Source organism: Rhinatrema bivittatum, chromosome 2 (assembly GCF_901001135.1).
Source record: "Rhinatrema bivittatum chromosome 2, aRhiBiv1.1, whole genome shotgun sequence".
Classification (NCBI taxonomy): Eukaryota; Metazoa; Chordata; class Amphibia; order Gymnophiona; family Rhinatrematidae; genus Rhinatrema; species Rhinatrema bivittatum.
Genome location: NC_042616.1, coordinates 600,637,388 through 600,650,072, shown reverse-complemented (window position 1 = coordinate 600,650,072; position 12,685 = coordinate 600,637,388). Strand labels below are relative to the sequence as shown.

Here is a 12,685-nt window from a genome sequence, read left to right as displayed (position 1 = left end):
TGGTATGCTATTTATTGTAAACCAGTTTGACATGCTCATGCTTTTTGCTTGTCAGCTTCCTCCTTTGGGCCTCAGCTCAATCAGAGCCTCCCTCAACTAAGGTTATAGTGTAGTGAGCCTTCATTTATAACCACTCAAGGGTTTTTCTCATTTTTAACCTTCTCCCCCCCCCCCCCCCCCCACACACACATTTATCCCAGTTGTCTTGGCAACAGCCCACAGCTGGGGGTTTCTCTGGAGTCCAGAATGAATGCACCCTGTCTCTTCTCAGTAGGGTTGGGCAATGACTGGAACTGTTTGCAGCCCCTGCTGGCCCAAGTAGTAGAAGCCAAACTCAGGAATTGAACCCAACTCTCCTGCATGGCAGGACACAGCATTTATTCATTCTAAAATTTGAGATGCCTGTCAGAGGTAGGTTACTTACAGCAAAATAGAATGCAAACTAAAACCTATATAAAAACCTAATTACAACAGAAAAACAAATAGCATTAGTCAGAACTCCCCTCAATAATATAATTAAAATCTGACCTTAAAAGCAAGTGTAAAATACTGAGCTTTACAATGCTGCTTAAATGAGAGTCCATATTAGTTTGTAACTGCTTAGGGGGAGAGTTCCAGGTCACAAGTGCTGCATAGGAAAAAGCCTTCTTCCAAATATCCCCATTCAGTAAACAGTAATACCATGAGTGAATCTCCATTGTCTCGAGGGATTATAAAACTTAGTTTTGTAGTAGAACATGCTCCCATTGGGTCTAAGTCCGATCTTAAAACATGGCTTTTTGGCTGCCTATGCAGAATCTAACAAAATTTGTTGTTTTTATCTAAAGCTGTTCATATTTTTACTGCTTTTATTTCTTATTGTACTTAATTTTACCTTGTATTCGCTTTATGCTTTAAATTTTGTACTTGTTCTTAACTATTTATAATTTTAGAACTATATATCATGTATTAATTTGTTCTTATTGATGATTTATTGTATTTTATTTCTTTTTATTGTAAACTGTTGTGATGGACCTTCCAATATGACTGTATATAAAACCTAATAAACTAGAAACTAGTGCATTTATTGCTCCATTTATAAATAATCAACATAAGAGATCTTTGGCTATATTTCTAAAGGAGAGTCAGCCTTGGTAGCTTCATTAAAAAGTTTCTGCATTTCCATTTCTAGGATCTGGAATTGTGTTCAAAAATGCATAACAGGCTGGGAGCCACTGCTGCACTTCTGCCGCAGCTCATCCAGCACTGCGTTCGCTTTCACAGCACATCAACTTCCTTCGCTACCCCTCCCTGGCATCACTGCCTTCTCTTCCATCTTGCCCCCTCGGCATTGCTGCCATCCCATCTTAACCTCCCTGTTCCCAGCCCAGGCCATCACCATTTTCCTTCTTTCCTTAATACCACCATCCCTTCCCTGCCCCAACCGCCTAGCATTACCATCTTCCCCTCCCCCCCCTTAGAATCATCTCCATCAGGTGAGCAATACTCCTTCCCTCCTGCTGCTGCCGTCTCCTCTGCCTGCTTTCTACTGAAGCTGGAATTGTGCGGTGCCCTGTAGTCTTGCAAGACCCACTGGCCCTGCACAATTCCGACTTCAGCAGGAAGCTGGTAGAGGAGGCGGGAGCAGTAGCAGATTAGGAGCACTGATGACTCCTGCTGACGAGAGGCCATACACAGGGGGATGTAGCAGGAAAAGGGATCTGCTCCCATCTTCTCTGCCTGGGCAGGGGTTGCAAAATTCTGCAGCGTATGAGGTTCCCCTGAGCACGCTAGTTGGGAACATCTGATACACAGGATATTTAAAGCAGCAAAAAAAAAAAATCTTTTTATGGAGGGCATTTCTTGTCTTTTCTGTTTTTAGATGTACAATTTCACAAGTTTCGCTATGGCTTTGAATGAATTGGATAAAGAAATGGAAAACATTATTCCTATAACAGACTGTAGGCTGCGACCAGATATAAGGGCTATGGAAAATGGAGAAATAGGTAAGAAAGCAATTATACTTTACAACTGTCATTTGTCCAGAGCTGGTTTGCAAAGAGTTGCATAGCTGGTTAGTCTGAAAGAAGACCAGAGATGCGATGAGTCCGGCCTTCTGATTGTCTAACAGTTTTCTCTGTGGCAATCCAGGGGAAAATGAAAAAAAAACCACTGCATATGTAGCCAGTTCTGCAATCGTGAGTCTCCTTGATGCCCTCTCCCCCCTCAAATGTGAGAATCATGGTATTAGTGCTTTCCTCCACTGATTTGTAAGCTAAATCATACTCAAAACTGCCACTAAAATATTGTCCAATTTACTTTGAAATAGATTTAGGGCTGATTTACTAAGGCTTTTCCTAATTTTGTATTTCTGTGAAATAGCGTAATAAATCACTGCTCCAGCAAAATGTTCCAAAAATTAACCACTTTGAGTTAAAAATAAATGTCCCCCTTGTTCTGTTTGTTGCTGCTTCATAAGAACATAACTTGCAATCGTTTCATTGATGCCAATGGCTAAAGCTGGGGAAGATTTCTACCCCCCTCAAATAGGCTTTGTGGAAAGAACCATTTGGGGGGGGGGGGGCCCATAAGAAAATCGAGGCGTGAGATTGCTGGAACTACTGGAACAACCCAGTGGGCCCAATGAAAGCCAGTGGGTCTCTTCTGTAATAGTTGCGGTTGGTTGGTTGCCTTTTGCTTTTCTACCAGGCCTGGGCTCATATAACCTGACCTGTTGGTCCTAGACATTGTGTGTAATGATTATTCTCTAGAATTTGCCTTTCCCATTTTTGAACCATTTTATGGTGTCTCCCCCCCCCCCCCCCATGTCAAATTCCAAGGGGGTAGCGGGTAAAATTTATTCTGGAGTGACTCCAAACCTTGGAGCCATGGGCCTAAGCCTCAAATGGTGCCAGGGTATTGGACAGGAGGGAACCATCCTTCTTTGGGCGATCCTTGATCTCAAAGGGGTCAACAGATGTCCTCAGATAACCCTTTTCCGTAAGGAAACTGTTCATTCAGTCTTCATAGCAGTGAGGCAGAGAGTACCTTTTATTGTTTGAACTCTCACAGGGGCTTATCTTAACATTCCCACTGGGAAAAATCACAAGAGGTTTCTGCAATTTTTGTATTCTGGGGATGCCCTTTCATTTCAGAACTCTTCCCTCTGGGTTCACCACAGCACCAAGAACCTTTTCCAAGGTAATGGTGGTAGTCTCAGCTTTCTTGTGCAAAAAAGGGATTATGGTGCATCTATAATTAGATGGTTGACTAATAAGGGCCAAAATGTTTGACAGCCAGTCTGCGTCAGCCAAGATGGTTCAAGTACTTGTAAGGCTTAGGCTGGGTAGTGAATTATTTAAAGAGCCAATTAGATTCCTTCTCAGTCCCTGGAGTATCTGGGGGCTGGTTTTGATACCCAGGAGGTCTGAGGCTTCATGACATAGGATAGAGTGGCCAAATTGCTAGCTCAAGTGCAGGTTTTTCATAGAGAGCTCCCAGGGCTTTGTAGTATCTGCAGGTTCCAGGATAGCCACTTTGGAGTTGGTTTCTTGGGCCAGAGCCCATATGTGACCCCAGCAGAAGACCTTATTGACCTGTTGGACTCTGCAAGAAGTTTCATGGTCCATAAACAGGCTGGAAACCAGGGCCATCAGGTTGGTCTTGTGGCATTTCCTACTTTTGATAAAGGGTGGTTCAGGTGCTCTCAGATAATGCCACTGCAGCTTATGTAAACAGACAAGGAGTCAGATGGTAGCACAAGAGGCAAGGCTTTGATGTTCCACTGGGAAGAGTTGAATCTCCTTCATCTTTCAGCAACTCATATTGCAGGAGTCGAAAACATCCAAGCCAACTTTCTAGACAAGAATATGTTGGACCCGGGAGGAAGACTAAGAACCAATGTCAGGAAGTATTTCTTCACGGAAAGGGTGGTGGATGCCTGGAATGCCCTTCTGGAGGAAGTGGTGAAGTCTAAAACTGTGAATGACTTCAAAGGGGCGTGGGATAAACACTGTGGATCCATCAAGTCTAGAGGGCATGAATAAAGTGGAGGCATTCAAACACTGCACGGAGCAGCAGTAGCCACAGCGGCATTCAAACACTGTACGGAGCGGCAGTAGCCACAGAGGCATTCACGGAGCGGGATGCCAGTGGCCAGTAGTTGGTGTTCCACCTTCACGGAGCGGAAGGATGGAGGGCTGCTATCTCCAAAAAAAATAAATAAATAAACAAAAATAAAAACAGGGGTGGGTAAGAGTATGGGGCAAGGGGGTGGCCTGCTTGTTACAGCGGTTGCTACCGCTAATTTAGCTGGATGTCACTTGGATGCAGATACGGAGCTGCTCTCTAAATTGGTGGTAGGGTGGAGGGGAATTAGGGCTGGAGGGTACTGGAAGCCAATAGTAACAGGTGGGAGAGAGAAAAAGGGGAAAAAAATGGATAAAGTGCGTAGCTTGCTGGGCAGACTTGATGGGCTGTTTGGTCGTCTTCTGCCATCATTTCTATGTTTCTATGACCCTAGAGAGTGGGAGCTCAGCCAAGAAAGATTCCAAAGGATATTAAATCACTGGGCTTACCCCTCACATGGATCTTATGGCCACTCACAAGAATTCCAAGGTAGGTTAGTTTTTCCAGTTGCCAGAAGGGAGTGAGGCACCAGTGAGCTCACTGCCTTAATTCGGCCATGGCCGAACAAGGTACTGTTCTTTCCTCCATGTCCTCTTACAGACGAACTTCTACTTCAGCACTGAGGCTGCAAAAGCACTCAGAAGTAAAAACATAACTTCAAAGAATGCAACACCGTCTGATCCAATCATGTAAAACTTGCTGGAATTTGGTATATCAAACATATATACTGATTTCTCACTTTGTGAAGAACTTATGAGGTACAATTACTGTATGAAATAAAGCAACCTTCATATAGCACCAGGTTCCTGAGACATGTATCAGGTAACCTCTCAGAGCCAAGATAGTTTCTGTGTGCAGTGTTGTATAGACATCGTTGCTTAGAGTGTTTTGTCAAGCTAGCATCAGCTTAGCTACTGAAGTTAGTAAAATACTTAACTTGAAAATTTTTGCCAAATGCCACAAAAAGTACTTAACTTTGAAGTTGTTGCCATGTACCGCAATGCACTGTAAATCCGATGACAAGGTCCCCTTCAGGTACACGATTATATTCCCCGGCCGGGGCTGTACATTAAAGGTCCTGCGAATGGGTCCCTTTCAAGTCCTCATCGCCGCTTGCTGTCTAACCCCCCGACTCTGCAGGGTTTCGGAATCTCTTCCTTCTTCAGGGGTGCAGCAAGCTGATAGGTATTCATGCCGTGAGAGTAAAGGACTTGATACACCCAAAATTAATTTTGCCTTTGGAGGACAAGTATAAGAGGCAGTTGAACAGCAACCATTGTAGAACCTTTTGAGACTGTGGTGCATAGGGGCCACTGGTAAATGTGTAGTGGGGGGGAAGGGGGGTGGCTGGTATGTAGGTGTATATGCCTGGGGGGATCTCCCCTGTTCACTGCTCCTCCTCATCCCATTTCTCACCCCCTCTTCACACTGTCCTCCCTTTGCACTCCTCCCTCCCCCTCGTTACTCACTCTTCTTGGGCTAGTAGGGCTTGGGCTCCCTGCTGGCCTGTTTATCCCACAGTGCCTCTTCTTGGTCTGGCAGGGCATCAGCCTGCTCCTCCCACAGCCTCTTTATCTTAGGCCAGCAAGGCTAGGGCTTCCTGCCAGTCCTGTTCTGATGATGTCATCCGTCCACTGCTCTCTTGCTTCTTCCTGACTTGCAGTGGCCGGATGACATCAGAGCTTCCCATGGTAGGCCTGTTTCCAATGGGTTTTGTATTAGAACCAAAAAAAATTTTTTTTCCATTGGGGATGTTTTGGGATTTTTCGGTTTTAACTGAAAATATGAAGCTCCAGTTATAATCCTTTAAGTCTTTCTCCTGATGGGAACATGCAGTTTCTGAACCCTAACACCATATTATTAACCAGAATTGTTACCTTAGTTTTCCCTTGTTAAAATGTAAACCGATCCGATATGGTTATCTACTATGAAGGTCGGTATAAAAAACTGTTAAATAAATAAAATAAAATATCCCTTCAGTCTATGTTTAGAGCCTACATATTACCAAGTTTGCTTAGTGGTTTATTGTTACCAAGTATGGGTTCTAATTTAGGAACGACCTCCGAGCTCTCTCTAGTGGTGAGAAACTGTCATGTCCCAAACCTCCAGCATACTACTTGGTAATACACCAGAACACAGGATGATTGCATGTTGTAATGATCATGCTGGCTATGTTGATGGATCAGAGAAAAATACATTTCCATTTGATATTCTGCCTTTTTTCCTAGAAAAGGCACAAGACTGATCACAAAGAAAGATGTGAATTGTGGTGCATATGTGGGGGGAGACAAAATATAACCTGAGAATTGAACAATGCAAACTGTATAGGTAGCAATACATGGTGTACAGTAAGCGGAGAACATTGATTTCATTGTATGGTGAGCATGCCTAGCAATAAGTGCAAACAATACATAAAGTAAAACGGTTTTCCTAGTTTAAGGATGATATCTAGAAGATGCAAAGTTCAGGGGAAGGCTCAGCTTTTACAAAAGGAAGAGTAGCAGCTTTGTTTATGCAAGTCCTGCATGATTTTTTTTTTCCCCCATTAAACTAGGTATGAAGCAACTGAATGTACAAAGCCTCATGCAGGGTAGTCTGGCTGAAGCTAGTGAAGGGCCACATAAAAGGGCCTATTGGTAGGACCGAAGTTCCCTTGTTTGGGGTACATGGGTGGTAGGAGCTGAGATAAGCATGCAGGTACTGTTTAGTTCAGTCACAAATAGTGACTAAGAGAGTTGAATGGCACACTTGCAAATGAGAATTGAACTAGAGAATGCTTTCTGCTATGTATGACTAGTTTTACCTCTAAGCTGCTCAAGAGACTGACACTTATCTAACTGCTAGACAAAGTAATTTGAATTATGTATTTTTATGACTTGTAAATTGTTGATGTATTTTGTCATGAACCACTTTGAGTCACTTAAAAAAAAAAGTGGCATATAAATGGAAAGAAAGCAGACTTGTCGTTTGACTTGGATAGGGACCACACAATCTTGCAGCTGCTGGCCCCACTTGATCCAAAGTGCAAGACGGCGGGAGCACTCCTAATAGAAGGGTATTGGCCGTCACCTGCATGACTTAGAGTGAACCTTGTATGACAGTTTAATTCACAGTAAAACTGGCTAATGTGCCAGTAACTCCCCTGACTGATATCCTGTAAGGTAATTTGTCAAAAAAAAACCACTCTTCATTGTATTATGTATTTCTGCACAGTCTAATTTTTATAGATTATTTGTGTTTAATGGGTATTTAATAAATTCATATAAACTTTCTGCTAGTCTACTGTTCTAAGAGTTTGCATTTCATGTCACATTGTTTTGAACTACATACTCTGTAATCCTTCACTGCATGCTCCAGCTGTAAAAAAAAAAAAAAAAAATCAAATATCTTCATTCTCAAGACTTGCTGCATACATTTGTATTTCTGGTTCCATTTCCTAACTTCTTCCTTGTTCTTCTCTTTCCCCTTCAGATTTAGCTAGTGAAGAAAAGAAAAGGCTAGAAGAAAAACAAAGAGCAGCTCGAAAAAACCGATCCAAGTCAGAGGAGGACTGGAAGACTAGGTCAGTAGAGAGAATGAGGTTTCTCAGTGCATAAGTGATATAATTAATAATGCCAAATAAAGAAGTCACTGAATAGATCAGGGGTCGGCAACCTGTGACTTGTGTGCCACATGGTAGCATGCAAACCCCTCCCAGCTGGCTTGCCATTAACTGTAAAACGCTGGCACTTTAAACATTTCTAAAATGCATGGGTTTCACTGGTTTTTGGCACCAGGCGACAAAAGGTTGCCAGTTTCTCCAGTACCCTTTCCCACAAAACTGTTTGTGTAACATTTTCAGTGCAAATTGAGTAAGAGTGGAGAAATATGATTGGCTTGTGTAATGGAGAGCATTTTCTAAGTTGAAACAGCATGTCTGTAGTAATTTACACCTGAATTACACCTAGATAGCACTGCCCGTGGAAAAACCTGCCGATTTTTAAACTGTAGAAAAGGGATGGTGGTATAATTACAGCAAGGATTTTGTTTTTAAAATTTTACATTTGAAAGCCAGCTGTATGGCAATAAAGAATGTTTGTTTTTTTAAAAGCCTGCAGCAAAATATCTTTATTTTACAGTTGTCTAATTTGAAATCATATTTTATGGCTCTGAAGAGCTGCCTTTAAAAAAAAAAAAAAAAAATCAAAATTCAAGACTGTTGTCTTGCTATTTCAAAGTCGTCATTCTATGCTGTGAATCCTTTTTAAACAAACTTTATTGCAAAGCTAAACACCACAATGAAACAAAATGAAGTGTTATACAGTGTTTTAATTTTCTTTTTTAATTTGTCTATATCAATGCTAATAAAGCAACACAAATATGGTATTGTTCCCATCCTCCCACTTCACATAGAAGGAAGCTGAACTCCTGATCTGAAAACTCATGAATAGCTCATAAAAGTGGATAGCTGTTAAAGGGATATACTTAGATACATTCTTAAGTCAGAAAGTGATCTTTGTTTACTCTTCCAACATCTTGTTCAATCATGGAATCCTTGTTTTCAGGTTTTGTAAAAACTGCTATTGCTTAAATCCATATAGGATTGCCCTCAAATATATAAGCATGTTTGGAATACATACATTAACACACACCCAACACCATATTTATGCATGTATTTATTTACACTTTAAGGCCATGGGGAAGACAGCTCGCTAGTGCTCCTCTGATATCCTGCTGTATTACTGCAGATGTTCTTCTGACCCTCTTCTACAATTTTGTAAATAGCAGACAGATGTGTGTGTGGATTACCACCGTTATTGTATTTTGTGTACACAATGTGTAGGAGCAACAGTAATAGTTATGTTTCTCTCCATTCATTTCAACTGAAGAAGCCCAGTGACACAGGGTCCCAGGTTTGGACTTGTTTGCAATTCTGTAGCTGACTGCCTCTCTTTTTTTATTATTTTTTTTTCTGTTGTGGAATGTTTTACTGAAATGCCTGGCTTTCTGATGCCACAGGGGTAACCCTGAGGCTTCTACAGTTTGTTTTTTTTCTTGATGGCCTAAGATTAGCACTGTTTAGTTTTTATATCCGCCTGCTCTTCTGTCCATGGTGATCCTGCCTCCTTTTCTTGCATGTAAGGTCACCTGATGAAAAGCAAGTATCACACATTTCAAATGACACCACCTTATTGTAACTTATTTGTGCTGGGAGCTGTTGTTTCCCCACAGTACAGAAAGGTTGGTTATAACTACCCAGTTTCCAAATCTCCTGACTTACTCACAAGGCATCAAAACATTATCAGGATCTTACAAGACTTGAGAAATGTGGATTTGCAAGAATAAGCTATTTAACAATGTTTATTGTTTTTCTAGCTGCATTAAAGCTTGCATTTTTGTTTACAGCATTTGTAAAGCTGCAAGGGCCTGCAAGGCTTTTTTTTTTTCCTATTCTGTGTCCTAAGGGGGAAAAGGTTACTAAATTGGGCCCCAAATGTTTGCTTCCTGAAAGAGGCAGGGGAAAGCTCAAAAAGCAACTTTATATCATGGCTAACAAAACACTTAATAGCAAATTGCCAAATTAAAATAACATTGGTATAATCTACCCTGAAGTGTCATAGCAAAAACTTAAGTATATGCAGGAACCTTCATTTTCATGTCTCTTCTCCCCCTCCCCCACTGGAATATATCAGGGTTTGTTATGATAGGAACAAAAACAGGAGAAAATCAGTGGAAAAACATTTTCCCATTGATTATTTTTGAGTAAATATTGAGAGTTTATTTTGATGGACGGACGCCAGTACAATAAAACAATATTAAGCGGATCTTTTTTTTTTTAATTTATAAAATTTTTTTATATACCGCGGCATATCTTTACACTCGCTCAGCAGCATTCCTATCTCTTCTCCCTCTTCCCCTTCCCCATTGCAACAGCAATTCCTCCTTGCTAGTGGTGACTCCATGCTCCCCTCTCCTTTGGCAACATGCTTTCTAAGGCTGCAATGCTCGGCAGCACTGTGTATCTGCTTTTGTGCAGGGCCAGGGAGCCTGCCGGGAAGTGCTTCTGGTAGACGAGGCCTACTTCAAACGTTGCATTGGCACCAAGCAGCAGGCACTTTGGCATTCTTGGATAGAAGGGTGAGGCAGGCGCTCACTCTCCAGTGCCACATCAGCAACACTGGAGAGCGAGTACTTTCACTGGTGGGGTTCGGGACTTGAAATGCTGCAGGTCCTTTGGCCCATAATGGATTCCAGCAGTTAGAGGCTTTGAGACACTGCATCCGATTTCACCCTAATTTTAGACTGATAAGAGATCATCAGTTTTGGAAATGTCCAGTAATTTATAGGTGAAAATCAGTTTAAACTGAAAACGAAGTACCCTAAGTATGTGTTATAAAACTAGTAAAGTTAGAAAACTCAGTGGAAGGGAAAGAAATATATGTAATACATTTTATATAACAAAATGGCAGAGAAAAGTATTACTAGAGAACAAGACAACCAGAAAGATGAAAATTTTATATGCGGCCTAGAAGTTTCAAGGTATCGCAGGATGAGAACATAAAAGGTGCCAGTGTCCATAGAGGCCAGCATCTTGTCTCCAACAGTGGCCAGACTGGGTCACTTGGAAGAATCTAGCAGAATCTAATAGGAAAGTCAGTTCCCTGTTAACTCCCAGAATGATGTGGAGACATCCAAGTCTATCTGGCTGCTAATTGTTTATGGACCTGGGCTCAAAAATTGGCCAAACCTTTTTGAAACTCTGCTATACTACTAGCCTTGACCACATTCTCAGGCCAACAAATTCCATAGCTTAATTATTCATTGATAGGCAAAGCTAATATCAAGTATTTTGTCAATCCCTAATGAAAAGGCCCAGACCTCCCACTCAATTCAAACCCATTTTTGTTCTTAAGCATGTTTTTGACTTTATTGAAAAATCACTTGGATTGAACCCAGCTTTAATCCAGTTCTGATTTATTTTAAATGTAGATTTTACTTGGATTGATTTGGATTGTAGCAAATTTTTTTCAGATTCAAAGTGTTAATATATATATATATACGTGAGGTATTAGAAGAACTGGAGTTCAGAGTTTCTAAAGTGTGATCAAACCATGCTAAAAATGGGATGAGCAAATAGAGAAATGTTAAGCCATGAATGGGGGATGCTTGAGCTTACTTCCTATGAGATCTGCTTCTGAGAAGCAAGTCAAAATGTATTCCATGCAAGCAAAGTTATGCTTTCTTCCAAATACTTATTCAAAGCACTAAGTGCCATGGCCAGTGGTAAATCATGTAAAACAGAAGAAATTTTATCAGCATCACATGGATTCAGAACGGTCCAAATAGGAAACTCAATCACCACACAAAAAAGGCTGAATCTTCCTTAGTATCATCAAAGAGGAGCTGTAATCTGTAAATGCACTAATTGATGACAAATTATGGTGCAACTAAAAAAAATGAAAGTGGAGCAAGACTGGGCCTGAATTTGCCAATAGGCACCTAGAATGGCAAAAATCTTGGGGCAGCAGCCACCTGAAGATTTGCTGCCTCCCAGCTGTGCTGAATCTCTCAGCAGAGAACAGCTTTCTGGTCCTTTGATTTTTCCTAGGCTTAGTGGTGAATGTGCAGTTCCAGGCAATTATATACTTGTGATAGGCTTATAAGGAAGAGGTATGAATGGGGGGAGAGCATGTGTGGATAGTGTGGTGAGATGCTTGTGCAGTAACAGACAAAAGCTACAATGCACTGCTGCCATCAAGGTAATCTTTTAAAAAATATTCAGAAATAGCTGCAAATAGATTGTTTATAGCTGTTTTTTGTTTAATCTAATTCTATTTAAATGGCAGCCAAAACATCAGGGGTGAATCAACACTACATACCTTTTGTTTGTTAAAAAAAAAAAGAAAGTATTGTAGCCTAATTATCTAAACAAAGTGCTATTCTAAGTGGAGAACATTTGTACATAAATAACATGCATTTTCACAAAAACATCACAAAATAAAGCAGAAAATTAAGCAAAAGCTTGTATAAATGTTTTATTTGTGAGAAATTGCAAGAGGACCTTGCAAAACTGGGAGACTTGGCATGCAAATTAAATTTAATGTGGACAAGTGCAAAGTGATGCACTTAGTGAAGAGTAACCCAAATTAATGCTACATATTTATTTATTTATTTATTTAAGGATTTTTATATACCGCAGTACGTAAAGATATACATCATATAATGCATATATATAATGCATATAAAACATATAATGCAAGGTTCCACATTAAGCATCGCCATTCAGGAAAAGGATCTAGGCAACATCGTAAATATGTTGACATCTTCTGCTCAGAGTGCAGCAGCGGCCAAGAAAGCAAAGAGAATGTTAGGAATTAAGAATAGAGAATAAAACAATATCATAATGCCTCTGTCACTCCATGGTGCAACCTAATCTTGAGTATTATGTGCAATTCTGATCACCACATTTCATAAGATATAACACAATTAGAAAAGGTACAGAGAAGAGTGAGTAAAATGATAAAGGGGGATGGAACAATCTCCTATGAGGAAAGGCTAAAGAGATTAGGATCCTTCAGCCTGGAGAAGAGAGAGCTGA

The 12,685-nt window shown here is 40.8% G+C and overlaps 1 protein-coding gene across 5 annotated transcripts in view; it reads left to right on the top strand.

Annotated features, from left to right (window-relative positions):
- The window catches only part of OSBPL1A (oxysterol binding protein like 1A), a 546,359-nt gene that overhangs the window by 522,256 nt on the left and 11,418 nt on the right, over positions 1-12,685 (top strand). For all 5 annotated transcript variants that reach the window (XM_029591150.1, XM_029591146.1, XM_029591149.1 and 2 more), the window contains 2 exons: positions 1,862-1,985; positions 7,579-7,669. In XM_029591150.1, the coding sequence (XP_029447010.1) occupies positions 1,862-1,985; positions 7,579-7,669 (215 nt within the window). The remainder of the gene's footprint in view (positions 1-1,861; positions 1,986-7,578; positions 7,670-12,685) is intronic.